At 46.0% G+C, this 24,675-nt stretch overlaps 2 protein-coding genes across 2 annotated transcripts in view; both read left to right on the top strand.

Moving 5' to 3' along the window:
* The first annotated feature begins 715 nt into the window (after positions 1 to 715).
* On the top strand, positions 716 to 13,589 carry tktb (transketolase b). Its single transcript, XM_084435838.1, has 14 exons — positions 716 to 938; positions 3,110 to 3,227; positions 3,385 to 3,498; positions 5,472 to 5,569; positions 7,092 to 7,283; positions 7,453 to 7,580; positions 8,041 to 8,237; positions 8,669 to 8,833; positions 9,484 to 9,640; positions 9,765 to 9,895; positions 10,099 to 10,182; positions 11,914 to 12,010; positions 12,253 to 12,372; positions 12,617 to 13,589. The coding sequence occupies exons 1-14, from the start codon at positions 832 to 834 to the stop codon at positions 12,787 to 12,789; spliced, it is 1,881 nt and encodes a 626-aa protein (XP_084291964.1). The 5' UTR covers positions 716 to 831; the 3' UTR covers positions 12,790 to 13,589.
* Positions 13,590 to 16,424: 2,835 nt separating this feature from the next.
* Positions 16,425 to 24,675, top strand: part of LOC311307223 (extracellular matrix protein 2) — a gene marked incomplete at its 5' end in the record, with an annotated part of 16,071 nt that continues 7,820 nt past the window's right edge. Inside the window, 8 exons of the mRNA XM_084436021.1 lie at positions 16,425 to 16,452; positions 16,684 to 16,847; positions 17,014 to 17,197; positions 19,345 to 19,626; positions 20,042 to 20,157; positions 20,995 to 21,127; positions 21,520 to 21,677; positions 22,454 to 22,593. Coding sequence (XP_084292147.1) covers positions 16,425 to 16,452; positions 16,684 to 16,847; positions 17,014 to 17,197; positions 19,345 to 19,626; positions 20,042 to 20,157; positions 20,995 to 21,127; positions 21,520 to 21,677; positions 22,454 to 22,593 — 1,205 coding nt within the window. The remainder of the gene's footprint in view (positions 16,453 to 16,683; positions 16,848 to 17,013; positions 17,198 to 19,344; positions 19,627 to 20,041; positions 20,158 to 20,994; positions 21,128 to 21,519; positions 21,678 to 22,453; positions 22,594 to 24,675) is intronic.

Here is a 24,675-nt window from a genome sequence, read left to right as displayed (position 1 = left end):
AACCAGTAGGCTTAAACCTTGCATCACTAAAATACTAAAACTCTCCAATTGTCTTTTCCCTGAGTAAGAATGAGCGAGCAAAATCGTCCTGATAGCTTCCTGTTGGCAGCCCTCCAATAATGTCTGCAGACCCACTTAAAGGAACAGCACAAACACGAACAACTCATCTGTCCTGTTTGTCTCAATTTAAAATCTGCTCACAATTGAAGGCCTATAGGAATACTGCCTGCATGAAAATGTCTAGCAAAAATATCCTTTATAAGCCTCGATACAATACTGATACAATATTTCAATAAGGCATAAGATATGCCAAGATGCTACCAAGGGGGTATAGAAAGAGGAAACAATTTCCACTGAAAGGCTGCAGTTTCTTCTTTTAAAATGTTTGAATTTCCTCATAGTTGTCTATAATCTGAATGTGAATCTGAATATTGCCCCACACTGTACTAAACTGGTCCGACAATGAACTCTCCATGGTCGGGCGGTTGTTTGCTTGGTACAGATCTAGAATCGGTTTACTCTCCAAAACGTCCCATTCTCGAAACGAGAATAATGGGAAACGAAATCTGATCTCAGATCAGAGCGTCCTGAAAGGGGTGCTTCCTACACATAGTTGCGCGACCAGGCTCCCTCCAATGACTGGATGGGGTGGGCGTGGCTGTCCGGAGCACATAAAGCCTGTTCAGTCTCGTTTCCTCCTCGTATTTCAGCGTGTGTAAAGCTGGAACTCTTGCAGCGCGGCACCTGTGATCAAATAACACTTGAGCTTTGCTGCTTTTGAAATTTGTCTGGTTAATTCATCTGACAAACGAGCTCTTGACCATCTCAAACATGGCTAGCTACCACAAACCCGACGAGAAGACCCTGCAGGGCCTGAAGGACATTGCCAACAAGCTGAGGATTAATTCAATCAAGGCGACCTGCGCCTCAAATTCTGGGTAACGTTAATAATGTACAGAGTGAATGAAAGTGCGTGGCTGGTCGGACTGAGCCGGTGTGCAGTGGGACCACGCGCCGCTCAGGCTGCACGTGCGCATCCTCTTCACGAGCTGATCCGAGACAGCTAGCTAGCTGCTAAGATAACCATTGTTTTATTGTAAAGTTTTTAACATATAAGTTCGATGCAACGTTAACGTTTGGCGTTTCCATTCATTAGTTAGACGGGCAGATTGATTTATCGGTGCCGTGTGTTACAAAATCATGCTGCTTCCAAGTCAGTGTTTGTGGAACATACCTTGAAGGCTAAAATGGTAAGGTAATGTAACGTTAGCAATTGCCTCAATGCATTTATTTTATATATATATATATATATATATATATATATATATATATATATATATATATATATATATATTTCATTTGATTAATCGTCGTGGAAATTTTAATCAACATCGAGGCCGAGTTGATATCCGCATTTAGATGTCACATGGGTGTGGGTTGGTCCAGTGGGCAACTTTACGACGTGATTTTAAAGATACAGCATCTTTAATAGATGTGGGTTTCGTCCTGGAGCACGTTTGAACATGAGCCTTATGATAGCATGAGAGCTGCACATTAGCCCGTCAAAAGGCCTATCAGGAACTGGCCGCAATTTATCACCGCCAACGTGACAACGCACACATTGTGGGTGCTGCCTTCTATGTAACTTAGTGTAATTACTGACGTATTCTCCCTGGTAACATGTTTCTGTTAAAAGGTTAACACATTGCCACGTTTCTGTTTGACCATCGACTGAGGCCTTTTGGGCTACTTGACAAGCTGAAAACATGAGTCTCCTGGGTTCAAAAGCATGGTGTCCAATGAAAGTCGGTAGTTTTTCTGGAGGAAGATTGCTCTGGTCCCAGTAATATTTCCTTGTTTGAGATCAGCTCATGAATGAATAGGCATCTGTCTCACACCTCAATGATTCATCTCCTGACACTACAAATATGCAGCCTACTTCCAATTCAGAACGGTTCAGACCTTTGTCTGTGTCACCTTATCCACAGTAGCTTACATATTTCATTGGAAAGTGGTAAGATGCTTCCTCTTACAGGTAGAATGGCGTAACCTCTTGCTGCACACTGATTTCCATGAAAAAACATGTTGACAAACCAGTTTTTATTAACTTCCTTCAAGGAAAGCATGAACTTCCCTGTATTGGACATAACGGGATGGTCTGCTTGAATTGTCCCCATTTAGTGTCATAAGTAGGACGACAGTAGGGAGGGGTTCTGTAAAATAAAAAATGTAGCTGTCACTGGCTGTCAAGTCACTCCTCCTTGGATGGCAGTTTGCTTGACTGGTGTTGCAGCACAATGTTAAAGTTCACAGTTCAATACAATGATTCAATGGTAGTATGTCTCATTAAGATGGGACTTTATGATGGAAATATTGAGTGTTTTAACTTTTGTTTTTCAGCAGATGTCTCTGGTTGTGGAAAAGCAAGGGGGTAATTAAGAGTAAAAAAACTGCTTGCGTGTTGCAGTTTGTTCTTCTATTGTGGAATGTAACATGTAACATGTTTGAGCAAGATAACCCGGGTGTCCCCACAATGTTGACATTTTCAGCAACCCTTATTGGGAAGCTAGTCTTGGCCAAGGCATGGTGGCTTGATTACCAAACCTGCCTGATTACAATATACTCTGACCGCTGCTCCCAATCACTAACCATTTCACAACCCTGGCTCGACCGGAGAGTCATTGCTGTCAGGAGTGAGGTGCATGATGTTGATGGGGATTGTGATGTGGTGCAGAATAACATATTTAATGACATACTGACACCCGTGTCCCCAGTGATGACCCTGATAGGTCCGATGCACGCATGCGCACACACACATACACACACACACACACACTTTCATTTCATTAGTTATTTCTCTGCAAGCTTATGTCTTATACACCTTTTTCATAACTATTTCCCCTCAGAGATAAAGTACACATCTATCTAGTCATGGTTGTAAGACGGTTTCCAGTCAGGCAGGGCGGTCATATATTGTTGTCTAGCTGAGGCTGTGGATGTGTAACATGCATGTGTGTGTGTTGATATCTCATTAACAGCTGGTAGTTGGGAGCTGTCACTAACAGACTGCTGTACCTTGTGTGTGTTGTGTGTATGTGTGTGTCTCCAGTCACCCCACCTCGTGTTGCAGTGCTGCGGAGCTCATGTCTGTGTTGTTCTTCCACACCATGCGCTACAAAGCCAACGACCCCCGCAACCAGTGCAACGACCGCTTCATCATGTCCAAGGTGAGCCTCCACACACACGCACACACACACACACACACACACACACACACTCGGGTCCGATATTTGATCGCTAGCAGCATCAGACCAAGCATATCTCAATAATGAATGATGTCACATAGCCACAGCAGTGTTGTGATTTCCCGTGTCTCTCCTCCAGGGTCACGCTGCACCAATCCTCTATGCCGCCTGGGTGGAGGCGGGGTATGTGAAGGAGTCTGAGCTGCTCAACCTGCGCAAGCTGGACTGCGAGCTGGAGGGTCACCCCACACCTGTGAGTAACCCCCCCCCCATACACATGCAGTGGCGTATTTAGGCATGGCGTATTTAGGCATGGGCGACATGGGCAGCACAGGGCGGCATCTCGCAGGGGGCAGCAAGAGGAGCAGGGAAAAAAAACTCAGCGAAAAATAAACAAACTCCCTGTCCGTCTGTCCCCCTGCTCCCGCACCCCAGGCGCCCACGGTGTCGGTGTGACTCCCCACCCTGCCCCCCCGGCGCCCCCTGTGTGACTGACTTATCGGCGGTATCGTTCTGACTTGCCGCTTCTGACGGTTGGGGGTGCCGGGGGTGGATAGCCTGCTACCGCAGAGTATCGTTCATTCATCACGGTCAAGTGCGCAGTGCGAGATGTGTCGATATGTCGAAAAGAAGTAAGCCGTCAGGTGCCATCAGAGGAAAGAAGAGGACGATAAACGTTCGAAAGATAAAGGTACTGTATACCGCTATGTCATCCCTTTATGAGTACAAACATGTAATGACACGCTAGTTACTAACGTTATTGTCTTATTGTAACGTTATGTTAGCCTTCGGGGGGGGCTAAGACAATTTGAGGCCTTAATATTAGCTAGAAATATGTCAAAGAATCATATTATTGACATGTTACAGCAATTTTAATAAAATACATGATCATATCGGATGAAGGGCTAAAAAGCCTTGTATTTACTGCACTACAATAACAAATTAATCTGAGACTATGCATCATGTCAATTACTGCTACACTGGTGGGGGGGATTCCATCAGGTGTAAGTTAAGGGGGCTCTGGGGAAGAAGGGTTGGGAACCCCTGAGTTAAACTGTCTAGCCTGTGTAATGATGATTATCCTGTGTACTCTGTTGGGGGTTTTAAGCCTATAATTAAGGTTGAATGAGTAATTTGGTTCCTCTCCTGAAGGTTTGACTCGTACTGTATTTCAATGCAAATTCAGGGACACTTCTAAAATATTTTGGAGCACCCACTGCCCAGCACGAGGGCACTGTGACTGACCAGGGTGAAGAGGAGCCATCTACCTCCTCGGACATACAGGGATCTACTGACCAGGGCGAGGAGCCATCTACCTCTTCAGCCACACAGGGTTCTACTGACCAGGGTGAAGAGGAGCCATCTACCTCCTCGGCCACACAGGGTTCTACTGACCAGGGTGAAGAGGAGCCATCTACCTCCTCGGCCACACAGGGTTCTTCAGCACAGCACATGTCTGAGGATGAAGACTCATATGCAGCATCTCCCCAGCAGGATTTTCCAGGTGTGTTTGTGTGCACATGCATGTGTTAATGTGTGCATCCCTTTATACAGTAACATTAACAAAATAAATTATTTATTTCCCTTTTACAAAGTTGTACATTTCAATATTGTAGGAAACAATGATGATGTTATTATTACTGGTATGTATGTGTGATGTTCCACCACTATAAATGCTGTGACTAATGTGTGTAAATTTAATGCCCATGTTCTCTCCATTAGAAATGCCTGTAGCAGCATCCAGCACACCAGTCAAGAATACCTAAACTGCATACTCGTGTGAAAATGTTTATACGATGTGTACATTTGCAATTGTTTAATAAACACATTTTCTGCACTATTAACCCATGTCTGTTGCTCTATTTCAATGTATTGCTATTTCATCTGTATGCAGCTGTGTGTGCTGCTATTTTGGCCAGGGCTCACCTGAAAAAGAGATGCAAATCTCAGTGTGACTGGTTAAATTTCAGAACAACTTACTACTTCCTGTTAAAATGCCATATGGCATATTCTTAAATGTTTGTCAAATTGGCATACCCATAGACCCGTTGGGGATGGGTGACGGGGACGGGGGGGGGGTTACAGGGGGCGCCGTGGGGGTGGGTTCGCCCAGGGTGGTATATAAGCTAGAAACGCCACTGCACACATGCGCACACACACACCTCATTATTGTAGTGACCCAACAGCAGCCACTGTAGAGCTGGTTCTGAAACTGTTCTCCTGCAGAAACTGGCGTTCGTGGACGTGGCGACTGGTTCCCTGGGGCAGGGCCTGGGGGCTGCCTGTGGCATGGCCTACACTGGCAAACACTTTGACAAAGCCAGGTAAGGACACACAACAGCACACACACACTTCGACAAAACTAGGTAAGGACACACAACACCACACACACACACACACTTCGACAAAGCCGGGTACGCACTAGTCTCTCCAGAATCAAATATTACGTTGAATCGCTGCGCTCTGCATGCTACATAATAGTCTGTGCCACTTCGCCACCTAAGCTGGTGTTCTGAGGGCGTATCGACAGGTCAAAATTGGAAAGAGTGACAGGTCATAGCAGCAAATAAGAGACGCTAGTCCAGGTTAGATGGGCGGGGCATATGGGTGGGAACGCCTGATCGTGAAAGTCAATACTGATTGGTGTCGCCGTAATCCGGATTACGGCGCTATCGATGAATTGCCAGGATTTGAACACCAGATTTTTGCATGAAGTGTCCCAGACATAGAGATCTTCAGCATGCAGTAACGTAGTTGGCGTACGCTTACATAGTGTATCAGCAAAAGAACTCTCATGGGTCTGGCGTTGACACTACTTAAAGGACAATGCTCGTTTTTGACAACCTGGACCTTATTTACGACATTATAAGACGTTTGACTCACCGAGATCACTTTGGTGTAGTTCGGAGGTATGTAGAAGAAATTTAAAATCCAGCGCGAGCCAGTATATCCATTTAATGGCGGTGGTCGGGGCACTTAGAATGCAGTTTCTAAAAATCTATTTTCTGCCGCGAAACGGTTGTTTTCATCAATCTGTCTTGATGAATCGCTAGTTGTGCTTACATAGAGCATAGGCCTGTTGTGGTTTTCACATGCCATGATCTTTAGAAACGTCTTTCGAAACGAAATGGCTTCCTCACTTGCTCCAGCACTAATGCGCAATCGTTGCTCCAGCACGCTGTGCGCATGCGTGCTGGAGCAAGTGAGGAAGCTATTTCGTGTCTAAAGACGTTTCTAAAGATCATATTACAGAGGCATGTGAAATACCACAACAGGCCTATGCTCTATGTAAGCACAACTAGCGATTCATCAAGACAGATTGATGAAAACAACCGTTTCGCGGCAGAAAATAGATTTTTAGAAACTGCATTCTAAGTGCCCCGACCACCGCCATTACATGGATATACTGGCTCGCGCTGGATTTTAAATTTCTTCTACATGCCTCCAAACTACACCAAAGTAATCTCGGTGAGTCAAACGTCTTATAATATGTCGTAAATAAGGTCCAGGTTGTCAAAAACGAGCATTGTCCTTTAAGGACACGCAACACAACTCTTCTTACTTTGGGTTTCAAATGTTTCTTAGCAGCAGAGGATTCCTTCTCAGCAACCAGTAGAAATGGTCTTAATCCAGACACAGCAGACAGACAGGCTGCATGCTCACCACTCTGAATGTGTCACATGCACCTAATCTGACCACGCTGTAATGGAGGCATGGCCACTGGGAGTGATTTTATTATCTACCTTTTCCCCATGCACACCACACACGAATGCTAACCTGCCTCTCACGAGAAGCCACTGTACTTTGCTAACGTGTGTGTGTGTGTGTGTGCGCGCGCATATGTAGCTACCGTGTGTACTGCATGCTGGGTGATGGCGAGTGCTCGGAGGGCTCTGTGTGGGAGGCCATGGCCTTCGCCTCCTACTACCATCTGGACAACCTGGTGGCCATCTTGGATGTGAACCGTCTGGGCCAGAGCGAGCCAGCGCCACTGAAGCACGACATGGAGGTGTACCGCAAACGCTGCGAGTCCTTCGGGTGAGTCTCTCGCGCTCTCTCTCTCTCTCGCTCTCGCTCTCGCTCTCTCTCTCTCCCCCTCCCCCCCCTATGATTTCCTTCTCTCCTCTATACTAAGCCTTCTTTGTTCTCCTGCTCGTCATGTTTCCTCAGGTTGAAGCCTAACTTGTGTTACTGCGTGTGTTTGCAGGTGGAATACGTACGTGGTGGACGGCCATGATGTTGAGGAGCTGTGCAAGGCTCTGTGGCAGGCCCAGCAGTTCAAGGGCAAGCCCACCTGCATCGTCGCCAAGACCTTCAAGGGCAAGGGACTGAAAAGTGAGCAAGGACTGACACTTCATACTGGACTAAGGTCTTATTTAAAGACATAAAGAGGAAAACCGGCACTCACGAGATGGACAGTATAGTCTTTAAATCTAGTCTATCCAGTATAGTCTTTAACGTCTATACTATTAAGACTATACTGTATCTCGTGAGTGCTGGTTCTCTTCTTTATTCAGTGCATCACCCTACCGGGAACCTGTGACTGTTAATTGGAACCAGGGGTTGTGCGTTATAGACAGACAGACACTTCATTCTGGACTAGGGTCTTAGTTAAAGGATGGATGCACACTTCATTCTGGAGTAGGGTCTTGGTTAAAGACAGACGGGACACTTCCACACTGGACTAGGATCTTAAAGGCCCTTAGATATTTCTTTCTTTGATATTGTGACATTGTGACACATTTACCAATGTGTTATTTCTCTATTTTAAAGTTATATTGACTGTGTTCTGTAGACATCGAGGACTTGGAAAACTGGCATGGGAAGCCCATCCCCAAGGACCGCGTGGACGAGCTCCTCAAAACCCTGAACTCCCTGATCCAGGCCCCCAACAAGACCCTCACCCCCGAGATGCCCAATGAGGACGTGGAGCCCATTGACCCCGCCCCCATCCGCCTGGCCGCACCCCCCGCCTACAAAGTGGGAGACAAGGTAATGGTCGTAATGGTTTGTCCCCATGAGAAAACTGACATGGGCTCCCACCCAACTCTATACTAGCCTGGAACCCAGTCCAGGGTCCCGACCCAGCTCTGGAACCCAGCCAGTACTGGCTCCAAAAATCAACCAATCAGTCACCGTTCCAGGGGTTACAGTTCACACTGCTGTGACAGGAAGTCCTCTCCCATTCAGTATTGAAGAAGAGAATCTGTCAAATGCCCTTCCAATAAACGTACTGTTTTTGACCAAGGCTTGATGTACTGTGAACTTTAACCCCTCAATCATATTTTAAAAGATATCTTACCTAGTTAACGTTGTCATGGCGTTGCAACCATCAAACGACTGTCACATTTTTGTAACATTCTTGGGGTGTACGAGCATACAGTTAACAGTACTTCCAACTCCCCCCCCCCCGCCCCCCTCAGATGTCAACTCGCCGTGCGTACGGGATCGCCCTCACCAACCTAGGCAACGTCAGCCAGAGGGTGGTGGCGATGGACGGAGACACCAAGAACTCCACCTTCTCCGAGACATTCAAGAAGGCCCACCCGGACCGCTACGTCGAGTGCTTCATCGCCGAACAGAACATGGTGAGAGGAGGGAGGGTGGCAGGGTGGGTCTGGACCCCTGCGTGGTACTGTACGCGGTGGTGGTTAGCGAGACGAGGGGCGTTCTCGGCTAAGCCTCGTCACAGTAGGGACTGGGGAGGGACACGTTCCATTCCGGAAAAGCTCCGTCTGAGGTAACGTTCCTCTGGGTTGGCATGTGATCTTCTGCATGGAGGTGGTGTGGACTCTCACGGGGGATAAACCACTGGTCTAATAAAGCTGTTAGGGAGGCTTCACACCACACACACACACACATACACACACACACAGGTCACTCCCATAATCTACTCCAAACCAGTCTAATCTGTTGCTATTCCCAAAGCACTTCCCACTGTCCAGTTTATTTGAGGTTCAACCCCTAATCCTTCCTCTGCCTTTAAACATAGACTGACTTGTTTGGTTCACTAATGCGAGCGGGAGAAGATGTCCTCGTTGAGGAATTTACTGCTGAGATGTAACGCCCACATTTGTGAGATCAAACAATTCTCAGCGCAGCATTTGGAATGTTCTAGAATGGTACAGCACTTCTGAAACTGCCATGGGGACTTAGCAGCTGTGTCTTCACAGACGTATGATCATGAATACTTCCCATCAATACTTTTATGATGTCTCTTTCCTCTTCCTTTGTGTAGGTGAGCGTGGCTATTGGCTGTGCCACCCGTGACCGCACGGTGGCGTTCGCCAGCACCTTCGCCGCCTTCTTCTCCCGGGCCTACGACCAGATCCGCATGGGCGCCATCTCCCAGTCCAACGTCAACCTGGTGGGCTCCCACTGCGGCGTTTCCATTGGTGAGTTCAGTGTGTGTGTGTGTGTTTGTGGTCTCACCTGTGTGTGGTCTCTCCCTGGGTGAGGGGTGTGTGTACTAGCCTCTGTCATCTTCCCTTGACCAATTCTGTCTCTGCCTGTCTTCAGGTGAGGATGGCCCCTCCCAGATGGCTCTGGAGGACCTGGCCATCTTCCGCGCTATCCCAACATGCACTCTGTTCTACCCCAGCGACGCGGTCTCCGCAGAGAGAGCCGTGGAGATGGCTGCCAACACCAAGGTCAGCTTGCGTGTGTGTGTTTCTTTCTCTGAGGGTGCAAGCTTCTGTATCTTTGTGTGGGAGTTGTATTCCTATCTGGCTCCGGTTCAGTTCTAAGCCTCTGGTGTGTCTGGCTCCAGTGTTCTGGCTCCAGTGTTCTGGCTCCGGTTCAGTTCTAAGCCTCTGGTTCCAGTGTTCTGTTCTAAGGTTTTCTCTGGTTTCAGGGGATCTGTTTCATCCGGACCAGCAGGCCAGACACCAGCGTCATCTACCCCCCTGGAGAGAAGTTTGAAGTGGGCTTGGCCAAGGTACCCCCCCCCCCCCCCCCCCCCCCCCCCACACACACACACACACACACACACAGTGAATGGTGTAGAATTGAGTCATTGTCAGGGTAGGAATTGTCATTTTAGGGGCAAGGCCATTTGGCCTTCAGTGTCACTCAATTTTTAGGGCACAAAGGCCACATGCCAAGGCACAAAGGCCATTGAGTGAAATAAGATTTGGAGCTGACAAATAAATGACTTAAAAACAGTAGTTCAGTGATCCCTTTAACTGAATAGTCTGTTGAATTTTTGCCACCCAAATAAGATAACTGTTCTCTATGCCCAATAAATAAGAAACACGAATGACATGAAAAACACAAATAGCCTACTTTGTATCAAACGATGCCTCCATAATGTTGTCCTAAGTCATGCAATCTAAGTCATGCAACGGGTAGACAAACATACTCCAGGAGCTTGCTCGATCGCCTTGTTGAGAGGTGTCAGGGAAGAATTTTTACAGCTCACTTATCTGGCCCCCGGGTGATACTGTTTTTTTGCTTACCTCTGGAATATGTAGGGGTGGGACGTATGCCCACCTCCCTTGTTCTCTGTAAAGTTCATTGTGTTGCCTCTGGGTATGAAATGCGCTATACAAAGCTTTGATTGATTGAATCTTAGTTGAATCATATGGAGCCAAGCAAATATTATGCCCCTTCACTGGAAATGCTATGTAGCACTATAGTATAGCCAAGCAACCGACTGACAATCATCCATGCAGCATAATCCGTCTCAGTTGATGTAGTCTCTTACGTCACAGCATTATTCTAGAAAGGCAATATAGTGCAACGTACTGTACTTAGGGTAGTGTAATCGGATTCTATCTGGCTATGCTAGCTAGCTAACTAGCAAGCTAGTTGGCTGTCAACTTGCACAGAAGGTTTGATATAGTTAAGCACTCAATAAGTCAGCTTTCTACCTAGGACTAACGATGCTGGCTTTCAGTAATGTAACATTGGCTAACGTTACTGTATCTAGCTAACTGAAGCTGTGCCTGTCGTCTGTGGAGTTAGCTAGCTAGCCATCACGTAAGCTATAACCTGGCACAGAGAGACTTTCTCTGCTCTGGAAATTATTTTGTAGAAAAAGAACAATGGTTAAATGGCCGTGTCATAATTTATTAGCTATCGATATAGTCAATTCAGACCTTATTTGCTTGCTTGCGCTCTCAACGAACCACAACGCTGCAGCAGTCCTTGCAGCTGGTTGCGCGGGCCAGTTTCACATCGCATCAAAGCCACTAGCAGGCTACAGTTGTATACTACCGGTGTAACGTTTTATTGATATCAATGTAGCCTCAATTGAATTAATTTCAGATTATCAAGAAAACGACAAGAGACCACTGATGCTTTTAAAGCAACCTCGAGATTTAGATGGTAGCAGGGGCACAAAAGCCACGGTGGCCGCAGAGGGTAGAATTATTTTGGGGGCATCACGGCCAGAGGGAGGGGCATCGACGGCCATGGCCATCGTGTAATTCCTATCCTGGTCATGGTACCTACTACCTACCATCAATCAAGTCTCTCACTGGTGTTACTTCCTGGTAGATCAGTATTGTGTTTCTGACACCATCCTGTATTTGTACACCAGGAAATGAGCCAAGCTCTATGCCAAATTCCAGTTTTTCCTGATTTTCAATATCCTGTTCTGTTTCTCTGTCTTGTCTGCCTCTGTTCTCTGTCTGTCCTTGTCCTGTGTCTGTCCTGTCATCCCCAGGTGGTCCGTCAGTCAGACAGTGACAAGGTGACTGTGATCGGAGCTGGAGTGACTCTGCATGAAGCCCTGGCAGCTGCAGATCAGCTGGCCAGCGAGGGTAAGCCTGCCCCCTGGTGGCTCAACAGGGGAAATGACACCCAATGATGGCTGTACCCAGTGGGTTTACCTTATTGAACATGACTGCTGTGTTTCCATGTTCATGAGACGGTGTTTGGAGGTGGTGCAGTGATATGATCTATAACTCATGTCAATATGCGAGGGACGTTTTTATGTTTTATATGTATTTAATTACTTCTGGACTTGTGTACAGAGAGACTAACTTCTACACGTCCACTCCAGGAGTGAACATCCGTGTGATCGACCCGTTCACCATCAAGCCCCTGGACGCCGCCACTATCGTGTCCAGCGCCAGAGCCACGGGAGGGAAGATCATCACAGTGGAAGACCACTACAGAGAGGGTGGGTCTATCTACACTCTTGGTGTGTGTGTGTGTGTGTGTGTGTGTGTGTGTGTGTGTGTGTGTGTGTGTGTGTGTGTGTGTGTGTGTGTGTGTGTGTGTGTGTGTGTGTGTGTGTGTGTGTGTGTGTGTGTGTGTGTGTGTGTGTGTGTGTGTGTGTGTGTGTGTGTGTGTGTGTGTGTGTGTGTGAGAGCAGGTACATGGAATGGTATATCTGTCTATTCTGACCCCTGGTCTGTGTGCAGGCGGTCTGGGTGAGGCGGTGCTGTCGGCAGTGGGGGAGGAGCCTGGCATCGTGGTCACCCGCCTGGCGGTCAGCCGCGTCCCTCAGAGCGGGAAACCCCAGGAGCTGCTGGACCTCTTCGGCATCAGTGCCAAACACATAGTCGCCGCCGTGCGCCAAACCTTCGCAAATTGAGCAGAACACGCCACCCCCCACCCCCCCCCACCACTCGTCCCCCTGTCTCCATACACAGTGTCTCCATACACAGCTCTGTCTCTCTGCAGCCTCTAGGCTCCCCCAGCTAACTTGCATTACTGCTACGTCACGCTGAGCTCATGTTTACCCTCTAGCTCCATCTAGTGGTACATCACAGCAGCACCAAAAGGCTGAATATCAGAGGTTGAGGAAGGGGGGGATTTAGTAGTTTGTTTCTAACCCCAGAGAGCTAACTGACCCCTAAAGCACCTTCTCTTTCCCCAGAGGGGTCCCTGTGTTGGTAATCTGCCCCCAGAGGGTCTCTGTGTTGGTAATCTGCCCCCAGAGGGTCTCTGTGTTGGTAGTCTGCCCCCAGAGGGTCTCTGTGTTGGTAATCTGCCCTCAGAGTGTGTCTGTGTTGGTAATCTGCCCTCAGAGGTGTCTCTGTGTTGGTAATCTGCCCCCAGAGGGTCTCTGTGTTGGTAATCTGCCCCCAGAGGGTCTCTGTGTTGGTAATGGTCTGTTCTTGTTTTCCTCTTTGTAAAAACAAAAACCCTGTTTGAATGGCAGGTTCATCCGTACTGTAAGTGTACCATGAGTGTAGGGTTTGACTTTTCTCTGTGAAACCTGTGCTTGCTGACCGTTCCAAGGCCATGTTGTACGGAAGTCGTCACGCTGACCGAGCATCGTCTGGCCGCTACGTATTCCAGCACACAGAGGTTTACATCGTTTCTTCTCACATTCCTTTCATGGCAGCCACGTTTTCCTTAGCAACTTATCTTAAATAAATAAAAACTAAACTTGACCCTATGTTTGTCTCTGCGTTGTTTTTATTGCAAGCCATTAGTGAGTAACAGAAACAATGTTTTGCAAGGGGTGCAGTTTTAGCACCGGGGCGCTGAATGTGGTAGCTGGTGAGTAGGTGTCATACATGCTGTTGTGGACTGTCTGGACCCTGCTGGACTGTCTGGACCCTGCTGGACTCCCCGTTTCTGGGAAAACAAGTTTCTCCAGAGCTGTCCTCACAGAGAGGGAGCGGAGGGGATCGAGGGCAGCTGGAGGGCAGGACGACTAGAGAAGGTAGCTCCGTTAACCTGGGACTGACCCTAGTGGAGTTGGCTTAGTTAACTTGGGTGAAATGTCAAACTAGGTGAGACAGGTCCTTAAACTCCAGCTCTCTGACAAGGTGAATATAGAGACACTGATTCAAGTTAGATTAGTTTAACATGACCTATAGTCCATAATGAACAGGATTATTTATGGTGGGTGGAGGTTAAGGGAGAGCTGGGTGGACCAGGCTGGTGAGGAGGTGTTTGGGGAGCTCTCAGGGGAGTTGGAGGTGAGGAGGTGTTTGGGGAGGTGAGGGACCCTGTGTTTGGGGAGGTGAGATGCGGTGGGTTACAGCATCTTTCTGTGAGATGCTCCAAACTGACTTGGTTTTGTCTTGAGTCTTGACCCCAGTGTTTACTTGCGGAAGGTCACCTTGGATCACATTTGTCTGGTTCAGCATTTAGGGAGATATTTATGGAGGAGTGTGTGTGTTTGGTTCAGTATTTAGGGGGGGCCATTTGGAGACACTTTTGTCTGGTACAACAGAACCAGGCAAGCCCCGCCCAGGCAGACTCCAGCACAACAATAACACTTTGTTTCAGAGAGGATGCCTTGTTGTTTACTGATGTGATTCCAAATGGCTTTTCCACACAGATCTGCTTCACTTATGGTGAGGACATTTCTTGAACAGTGCTTTTTAAAAATCAAATACAGTATGTGTATATAAAAAAAACTATTTACCCAGGGAGGGTGAGATTACAATCTCTTTTCTGAAGGAGCCCTGGCCAAGACAGCTGCAATAACCTTTAAACAACAACATACAGTATACCAATATCAAACAACAGTAAAACAATTTCAAACAACACATTAAGCAGTATTAAATGCACATACAACATAGGAGCAGCAATAACATTTCTCAACACAATAGTAGACAACGGTACAATAGCAGGACATGGATGATCTAGGAGTGATGTGTGTTGTGATTGTTATTGTGTTTAGATGGATGTCTTTAGCATGGGAGTTGTAGTCCCCCCCCATGTTATTGTGTTTAGATGGGTATCTTTAGCATGGGAGTTGTAGTCCACCCCAACAGTTATCAGTTAGGTTTTACATTCACATTGTTGTAAACACAAAACGTCTTTAGCTGTTGCCTGAGATGTACTTGAACATACACTACTGCCATAACGTTGCGTGTGTGCGTGTGTGCGTGTGTGTGTGTGTGTGTGTGTTTACTGTGCAAACAGATAGTGGCTGTCAGCAGGTTTCACCCTGCAGTGAGACTCCCAGCTCTCCTCAGCAGAGCCACCTGCTTGGCTCAGTGAGTGCTGTGTGTGTGTGTGTGTGTGTGTGTGTGTGTGTGTGTGTGTCCGTGTCCGTCCGTCCGTCCGTCCGTCCGTCTCTCTGTCTGTGTCTGCCTGTGTGTGTGTGTGTGTGTGTGTGTGTGTGTGTGTGTGTGTGTGTGTGGGGAGTATTAGGAAGATGGAGTGTTAGCGTGTGTGTGTGTGTGTTAAGGTGCCCGGGGCCATCTTTCATATCTAGTACTGTCTTGGCTCTGCTCATGCATATATGTGGATGGAGCGATGCCAAGCAGTTTGTCCGTTTGTCCTCTGCTGGTCTGGGGTCAGTCTGACCCAGGTCCCATCTGTATTCATCAGGAGCTGACTTCAGATCAAATATTATCATACACCTGAGACACTCCGGGACAAGGGCGCCGTCTACCACGACCTCATGTTATGCCATCAACACCATGAGTATTAGACAACCTCTTGTCTTTCTCTCTCTCTCTATCTCTGTCTCTCTCTCTCCTCTCTCTCTCTCCACCCAGGTGTTTGTTAGTTTAAGACTGTGGTGGGTGGGTGGGGGGGGGGGTGTAGAGGAGGGGGTGTCTGTGTGCGTGTGTTTGTCTGTGTGTGTCTGTGTGTGCGTTTTATAGAGCGATGAACGAAGGCTTTTGGTACCAGTGTGAGAGTGTACTTTTTTGACCTCTCCATGTCCTCCTCCTCATACTCTCTAACCCTCTTCTCTCTCTCCTCCTCTACGTGTTCATCCCTCTCTCTCAGTCTGACGGGTGCAGGAGGATAGGTCTTTTCTGGGGAGTCCAGCTGGAGAAGGACAGAAGGAGCACCACCACATCTTCACCAGTAACCTCTCCTCTCCTTCATACTCTGGGTCAGTGCGGTCCTGAAGGTGTCTGTTTTGAAGACTTCCTAGGCTCTTTAGACGTACTGGACTGGAATGATAACATTTTTTTTCTTCTAGATAATCCTGTTTTAAAGGTTTTTTTTCTAGACGTCTCTCTGGACTAGCCCAGTCCGGGTCTAGAGGGATTTGGACTTACCCACCTGGGTTACTGTGGGTTCTGATCAGAAGAGTACAGGATGACGTGGGCACAGAGGACCTGGGTTGTGTGTGTGTGTCTGAGTGCTCTGATCGTAACGGGGCAAGGCCTGGTCCACGCAGAACGAAAAGAGAGAGAACCTGACACTGCGAAGACAACAGACACACACGCGGCCGGAGTGGTTCTCACAGCTGGGCTAGAACACACACACCGAGACAGAGACACACCGAGGACAGACGCGGCTGGGATGGTTTCTGATGCAGCTGTCCCCTCTGGTGAGCTAACACCTGTTTGAATGTTCTCTGTATATTACTGTTCTCTGAATGTTCTCTGAATGTTCTCTGGGTTGTGTGTTTTCTGATTTTGTGTCCTCTTGTTCTTTGATGCTAATATCTGTATCATTCTTCATATCACGCCAACATTTCAACTTATCTAGTATCCTTTTCTTACTAATTTCTCTCCTCTCTCTCTTTCTCTCTGTCCATCTCCTCCTCCCATCTCTCCAGCGGATGAAGGAGCGAGGGAGGAGGAGGAGCAGAGTCACCGGGCGGAGGGAGCGAGGGATGGGCAGAAGAGGGCTGACGGGCAGGTGGAGGGGAGGAGGGGACGGAGAGGGGCCCGGGGGAAGAGAATACACGCAGCTACAGTGGAGGCTACTGCTTACAGAGTGGTGAGAGCTGACCGAGAGCTGACTGTGTATGTGTGTGTGTGTTTGTGTGTGTGTGTGTGTGTGTGTGTGTGTGTGTGTGTGTGTGTGTCCAAAGTAAACTCCACCATAGAGAACGTGTACAGAAATAGCTCATGCAGGCCTGGCCATCCACACCTCGTCCCTGCAGATTGGGTTAGGGCGCCCCCTGGTGGGCTGGAAACGGCGTGGCACACGAGGCGGAGTCGCTACTGCGGAGGAGACAGGTGTTCTGAGGAGCATCCTGACAGAGATGCACAGTGACAAAAACAGACTGCTGGGCAAACAAAAGAAAGAGGAGGAGGAGGAGGAGGAGGAAGATGACGACGATGATGATGACGATGATGATGACGATGATGACGACGATGAGGAGGAGGAAGAGGAAGAGGAGGAGGAGGAGGGAGAAGAGGTTTGTGATAGTGATGTTTTTAGTTCAGTTGTGATAGTGATGTTTTTAGTTTAGTTGTGATAGTGATGTTTATAGTTTTTCTGTGATAGTGGTTTTTAGTTTAGTTGTGATAGTGATGTTTTTAGTTTAGCTGTGAGAGTGATGTTTTAGTTTAGTTGTGATAGTGATTTTTATTTTATTTTAGTTGTGATAGTGATGTTTTTAGTTTAGCTGTGATAGTGATGTTTTTAGTTTAGTTGTGATAGTGATGTTTTTATTTTAGTTGTCATAGTGATGTTTTTAGTTTGATAGTGATGTTTTTAGTTTAGTTGTGATAGTGATATTTTCAGTTTAGTTGTGATGGTGATGTTTTCAGCTTAGTAGTGATAGATATGTTTTAGTTTAGTTGTATTGGTGATGTTTTCAGTTTAGTTGTAATAGTGATGTTTTCAGCTTAGTTGTGACAGTGATGTTTTTAGTTTAGTTGTGATAGTAATGTTTTTAGTTTAGTTGTGATAGTGATGTTTTTAGATTAGCTGTGATACTGGTTTTTAGTTTAGTTGTGATGGGGATGTTTTCAGCTTAGTAGTGATAGATATGTTTTAGTTTAGTTGTGATACTGATGTTTTCAGCTTAGTTGTGATAGTGATGTTTTCAGTTTAGTTGTAATAGTGATGTTTTCAGCTTAGTAGTGATAGTGATGTTTTAGTTTAGTTGTGATAGTGATGTTTTAGTTTGTGATAGTGATGTTTTACATTTATTTGTGATAGTGATATTTTTAGTTTGTGATAGTGATGTTTTCAGTTTAGTTGTGATGGTGATGTTTTCAGCTTAGTTGTGATAGTGATATTTTTAGTTTATGTGATAGTTATGTTTTTAGTTTAGTTGTGATAGCGTTTTTAGTTTAGCTGTGATAGTGGTTTTTAGTTTAGTTGTGATAGTGATGTTTTAGTTTAGCTGTGATAGTGATGTTTTTTGTATAGTTTTGATAGTGATGTTTTCAGCTTACTTGATAGTGATGTTTTTAGTTGAGTTGTGATAGTGATATTTTCAATTTAGTTGTGATGGTAATGTTTTCAGCTTAGTTGTGATAGATATGTTTTTAGTTTAGTTATGATAGTGACGTTTTCAGTTTAGTTGTGATAGTGATGTTTTCAGTTTAGTTGTGATAGTGATGTTTTCAGCTTACTTGTAATAGTGATGTTTTCAGTTTAGTTGTAACAGTGATGTTTTCAGCTTAGTTGTGATAGTGATATTTTTAGTTTATGTGATAGTTATGTTTTTAGTTTAGTTGTGATAGCGTTTTTAGTTTAGCTGTGATAGTGGTTTTTAGTTTAGTTGTGATAGTGATGTTTTAGTTTAGCTGTGATAGTGATGTTTTTTGTATAGTTTTGATAGTGATGTTTTCAGCTTACTTGATAGTGATGTTTTTAGTTGAGTTGTGATAGTGATATTTTCAATTTAGTTGTGATGGTAATGTTTTCAGCTTAGTTGTGATAGATATGTTTTTAGTTTAGTTATGGTAGTGAAGTTTTCAGTTTAGTTGTGATAGTGATGTTTTCAGTTTAGTTGTAATAGTGATGTTTTCAGCTTACTTGTGATAGTGTTGTTTGTAGTTTAGTTGTAATAGTGATGTTTCCAGTGTAGTTGTGATAGTGATGTTTTCAGTTTAGTTGTAACAGTGATGTTTTCAGCTTAGTTGTGATAGTAATATTTTTAGTTTATGTGATAGTTATGTTTTTAGTTTAGTTGTGATAATGGTGTTTTTATTTCATGCGATAGTGTTTTTATTTTATTTGTAGTGATGTTTTTAGTTTATGTGATAGTGATGTTTTTTGTTTGTAATGGTGATGTTTTTAGTTTGTGATAGTGATCTTTTCAGTTTAGTTGTCAAATGCATGCTGGTATTTTCAGTATGGTAATATTTTCTGTAACATGTAGAACTTCAATCACATGCAGTTACAGGCTCTGCAAAACAAGTTATACATATCATACTGTATAGTAATGCTTTAATGCGTGATGTCTCATTGTGGTGCGTTATATATGTCCACATAATGCATCATGTTATGTGTTCTCATTCTTATTGTCAGGAAGAGGAGGAGGAAGAGGAGGAGGAAGAGGAGGAGGAAGAGAAGGAGGAAGAGGAGGAGGAGGAGGAGGAGGAGGAGGGGACTGAACCTCCGACCACTCAGGCCGTAACTCAGGCCGTCGCTCATACCAGCTTCATAGAGACCGTCCCAGAGGCACATCAGACTGTCACAGAGACCCTCCCCAGAGCGTGTCAGAACGTCAACGGACAAATCATATGCAGGGACATCGGCATGACTCACCTGCCAATCATCATTGACCTGGGGGTCACGACCCTGGACCTGGCAGGTTAGGAGGAGTCAGGGGAGTCTGTTTTCTAACGGAGCTCTAGGCTAGCTCTGTTTACTAATGTAGCTCTAGGCTGTTCACTAATGTAGCTCTAGGCTAGCTCTGTTCACTAATGTAGCTCTAGGCTAGCTCTGTTCAATGATGGAGCCTGGAGAATCAATGATGAGATGAATCCGGGCTGAACTGAGGTACACAGAGTGGGAGGAGATGGGGGACATTCTGTATAGGCTTACCGATTGGTATGTTCTGTGTGTGCATGCATGTGTGTGCCTGTGTGCGCCTGTGTGTGTGTGTGTGTGTGTGTGTGTGTGTGTGTGTGTGTGTGTGTGTGTGTGTGTGTGTGTGTGTGTGTGTGTGCGCGTGAGTGCATGCGTATGTGTGTGTTTGTGTATGTGTTTGTGTGCGCATGAGACAGGAAACAACATCAGTCATATTCCTCAGCACGGTCTCTCTGGTCTACCCAACCTGGAGACCCTGGACCTGAGCAAGAACAGACTAGAGGACACCTCCCTCTGGCCACACCTCTTCACCGTGAGTCTCACTCATCCCTGTTCTCCATCCCGTGAGTCTCACTCATCCCTGTTCTCCATCCCTGCCTGCCTTGTCTCTCCCTCTCTGTCTTTCTCTTCTCTGTCTTCTTCTCTGACCTCCCTTCTTGAGGGTATAGGAGACAACAGCCTGCACCTCTCACTCACATTGATAGAACAGCATAAAATAACTGTGGATTCATAAAAATGTGTTTGTTTGAATTGGGATCATATCATCGTTATATTAGAAGGCTTGGATAGGTCTGTATGAGTCCATATGTTCTGATCCGAGAATAAGTCCTGGTTGGTCACAGCCTGACCACGAGTCATGACCACAGCATAAGCACAGTCCCTGACTTGGTCAGCATAGCTGACTACACTCTGGCCAATCACAGCACCCCATCACAGCCTTCAAAGTCACGATTGGCCGGGCAGCCTTGGTGGACCACAGTCGCAGCCTAGGAACTGAGCATGAAAATAAGTGAATTATTTTAAGAATAAATTATTTTTCGTGGCCTCCGTTTGTCCCTGGTCTCCCAGTAATGACAGAGGAGGTGATGTGGCAGAGGGACTGTGAAAGACCACATACGTTTTTACAACAATGTCCATTCATCTACACTTTCTCTCACTTTAATCTAACCAACCCTTGATTTCTCTCTCTTTCTCTCTGTCTTGCTCACTGCTCTCCCTCTATCTCTCCCTCTTTCTTTGTCTTTCTTTCTCTCTTCTTCACTCTCCTCTCTTCCTCCGCCTTTCTCTCTCTTTATCTCTCTCTTTTTATCTCTCTTCCTCTCTCTCCCTCTCTCTCTCTCTCACTCTCTCTAATATCTTTCTCTGGTAGAATCTGACTCATCTGAAGTGGCTGAACCTGGATGATAACCAGCTGACCTTCATCCCTCCACTGCCCTCGTCCCTAGAGGAGCTCAAGATGAATGACAACAAGATCATCAGCCTCACCCCACACAGCTTCCAAGGTGTGTGTGTGTGTGTGTGTGTGTGTGTGTGTGTGTGGATAGGGAGGGGGGTGTATGGCTGTGGGCTGAAATAAATATGTGTGTGTGTGTGTCTTTATGAATGAATTCATGTGCATCTTTATGAATGTGTGTGGGTGTTTGTCTTGATGAATGACTTTGTGTGTGTGTGTGTGTGTGTATGTGTGTGTGTCCATGAATGTGTGTCTTTATGAATCTGTGTCTGAGTGTGTGTGGGTCTATGAATGTGTGTGTATTTATGAATGTGTCTGTGTGTGTGTGGGTCTATGAATGTGTGTCTTTATGAATGTGTGTATATTTATGAATGTGTCTGTGTGTGTGTGGGTCTATGAATGTGTGTTTTTATGAATGTGTGTGTGTGTGTGTTTCCCCAGGTCTGTTCCACCTGTTGTCTTTGGAGCTGGAGGACAACGGTCTCCATGAAGACGATGTTTCACCGTTGACCTTCGAACCCCTGAGGAGGATCCTGCACCTGCGATTGGACAACAACCACTTCCGGTCCCTTCCCCCGGGCCTACCCTCTTCACTGCAGGTCCGTCTGAGCAGAACCCTCACGTAGCCCAGGCTGGAGGTCCGTCTGAGCAGAACCCTCACGTAGCCCAGGCTGGAGGTCCGTCTGAGCAGAACCCTCACGTAGCCCAGGCTGGAGGTCCGTCTGAGCAGAACCCTCACGTAGCCCAGGCTGGAGGTCCGTCTGACCAGAACCCTCATGTAGGCTAGAATGCTGGGCCTCAGACCGTTAGAAACTGGTTGAGCAGGCAGAGATATGTGTGTATATGTGTGTTTCTGCAGAACCTTCAACACCAACACACAGAACCCTCAACACCAACACACAGAACCCTCAACACCGACACACAGAACCCTCAAAACTGACACTCAGAACCCTCAAAACTGACACCCAGAAGCCTCAACACTGACACACATAACCTTCAACACCGACACACAACCCTCAACACCAACACACAGAACTTTCAACACCGACACTCAGAACCCTCAACACCGACACCGAACCTTCAACACCGACACACAGAACCTTCAACACCAACAATCAGAACCTTTAACACCGACACTCAAAACTCTCAACACTGACACCCAGAACTGTTTGAAACATCAGCTGTTTAAAACGTTCTGTATCACTGCAGTCTGATCCACACAGGCTCCTCTCACACCACTGTTTAAAACACTCTATATCATTGTATGTGCATCTAATATCATTTTATATATGTGTCCGTATACGTCTGTATTTATGTGTGTGTGTGTGTGTGTGTGTGTGTGTGTGTGTGTGTGTGTGTGTGTGTGTGTGTGCAGGAGCTGCGTATCAAAAAGAATCAGATTGAGGAGGTCACCGAGGAGGTTCTGAAGCAGTCTGGCCGTCTAAGGCTACTGGACCTCAGTCACAACATGCTACACGAGTATAACATCCAATCAAACGCCTGGCTCCAACTCACGTGAGTACAACATCCAATCAAATGCCTGGCTACAGCTCACATGAGTACAACATCCAATAACATGCCTGGCTACAGATCACGTGAGCCTGTCTTCCTCCCCTCCATCCACTCACCTGTCTGACCGGCTTCCAACTCTTGTTCAGCAGCTTAGTGGCGTCTGTCACAGGTGACTGCAGTACCTGAGTTATCCACAAGAGGGGGCACTATGGTTTCAGAAGAATACTCTGTAGACCTGATGACAGTCGCTGGTTTTCTCATGAATCTTGGTGAATCTTTAGTGTGATAAGCATCTCTACTGTACTATTACATAACATTATCTAGCTTTTATCTACCTTTGTGTGTATGTGTGTGTGTGTGTATGTGTATGTGTGTATGGTATGTGTGTGTGTGGGGGTATTTGTCTTGTTTAAGTATAGTGAATTCCAGTGGGTTTTTTCTTTGCTCCATGGGATCCTTGAGAACCACAGTGGGAGAGAGAGACAGAGAAATAGAGAGAGAGAGAGAGAGAGAGAGGGAGAGAGAGAGGAAATACAGGAAAGAAACAGGATAATTTTGAGACGTGAAATAATAAAAATACCAGGAATGGGATGTTCTAAAAAGACCAGGAATGTGAAAGAAATATACACACACACACACACACTGCGACATAGAGAGAAGGGGTGGAGAGTGTGAGAGTGTAGGCCTAGTGGCATTATAACAAGAGACCGATCAGCTGGGCAGAACTGCGACTTTGCCATTTAAAGGACAGGTTCAGAATTTAGCATTATAAGCCATGTTATAAGGTTATTCACGATCATATACAATGGCCGATATAAAAGTTTCGTCAAACGGTGCACTCTTGAGATACAGCCCATCGCCACTAACACTCAATGGATCTATAGGTGCATCGCGAAAAAAAAAAAAAATCATGATAAAGTCTGAACTTCCAGCTGCCCAGAACGATTTGAGTTTCCCCAGAAACTGGGGCACCAATCAGAAGACTGGATTTTAACTGCTGTTCCACCCCCAGTCCCTGATTGGTTCCCGTTGATGATGACGAGAAATACAACAGGAGTCCGCTAGTAGAAAGAAGCAACGAGTGGTAAAGTTAACGTTAGAAGAAGAAACAGCCATAAGTGCAGTTTTTGCAGAAATAGACTACAACTACAATTAAAGAAGAACAATACACTAGCGGAGTTTCTCCGCAGAAAATACATTTTTGCCATTCTTCTGAACTGGATTTGGCAAAAGTTTGATCTATATGCTGATTGGCTGAAGGAGTTTGTCTGTCAAGGCAAGTACTCCCGCCCACTCAAATAATTCTGGGCGGCTGGAAGTCCAGACACCATCGTGAAAACTTTTTTTTTTTTTTTGCAATGAGTGGCTTCCAGGCTATGCTACCTCCCCTCGGAGGTTGTTGTTTCACGTAGCGAGGACACTTTGAAAGCGGTAACACGCATATGGGGGAGGAGTCTGGATTGAATCTGCCGCCAGGTCATGGTTTATGGTGGACTCACACGTATGTGTTGCTAGGCTTTGCTTCAACGCTTGACGGTGGGCGGACCTGACGCTGACAACAACCAATCACATTGTCCAAAACAACTTTTTTGGAAAACCATGGAGGACAATTCTCCAATGCAACAAAAATACTTCATTACAACTACACCTCTAATAGTATATCGGTAGCCTAATGTCACTGACCCAAAACAATAAAGAAAGTTAATAAACTACTACAACGGCTCACAGTGCATCATCTTTGTAGTTTCTGAAAAAGCTAGGTTTGGACACAGCTGACAGCCACTCTGCTAAAGTGAGCTAGCTAGCACTAGCTATTATTGAATGGCTAATGCCTGCTGTATGGTGGCACTCACAAAATATGGTGGCTAGCGAGTAGAGCAGCAGGTTCTGCTGGATTTTCCCCTGGCTACAACATCATTGAAACGTGAGAATCATTCAGCTAGTATTTGCAATCTAAATATAACGTTATCCCATATGTGCAATATAAAGAACCCTGGCAAATGGTAGCTAGGAAGCAAGCAAGCAGTATAGCCTGTCATGTACTGTAGCTAGCACCAGCCAGCGATCTCTTAAAACAGCTTAAAG

Source organism: Borostomias antarcticus, assembly GCF_949987555.1.
Source record: "Borostomias antarcticus genome assembly, chromosome: 3".
In the NCBI taxonomy this organism is placed as follows: domain Eukaryota; kingdom Metazoa; phylum Chordata; class Actinopteri; order Stomiiformes; family Stomiidae; genus Borostomias; species Borostomias antarcticus.
This window is presented reverse-complemented; position numbering and strand designations above follow the sequence as displayed.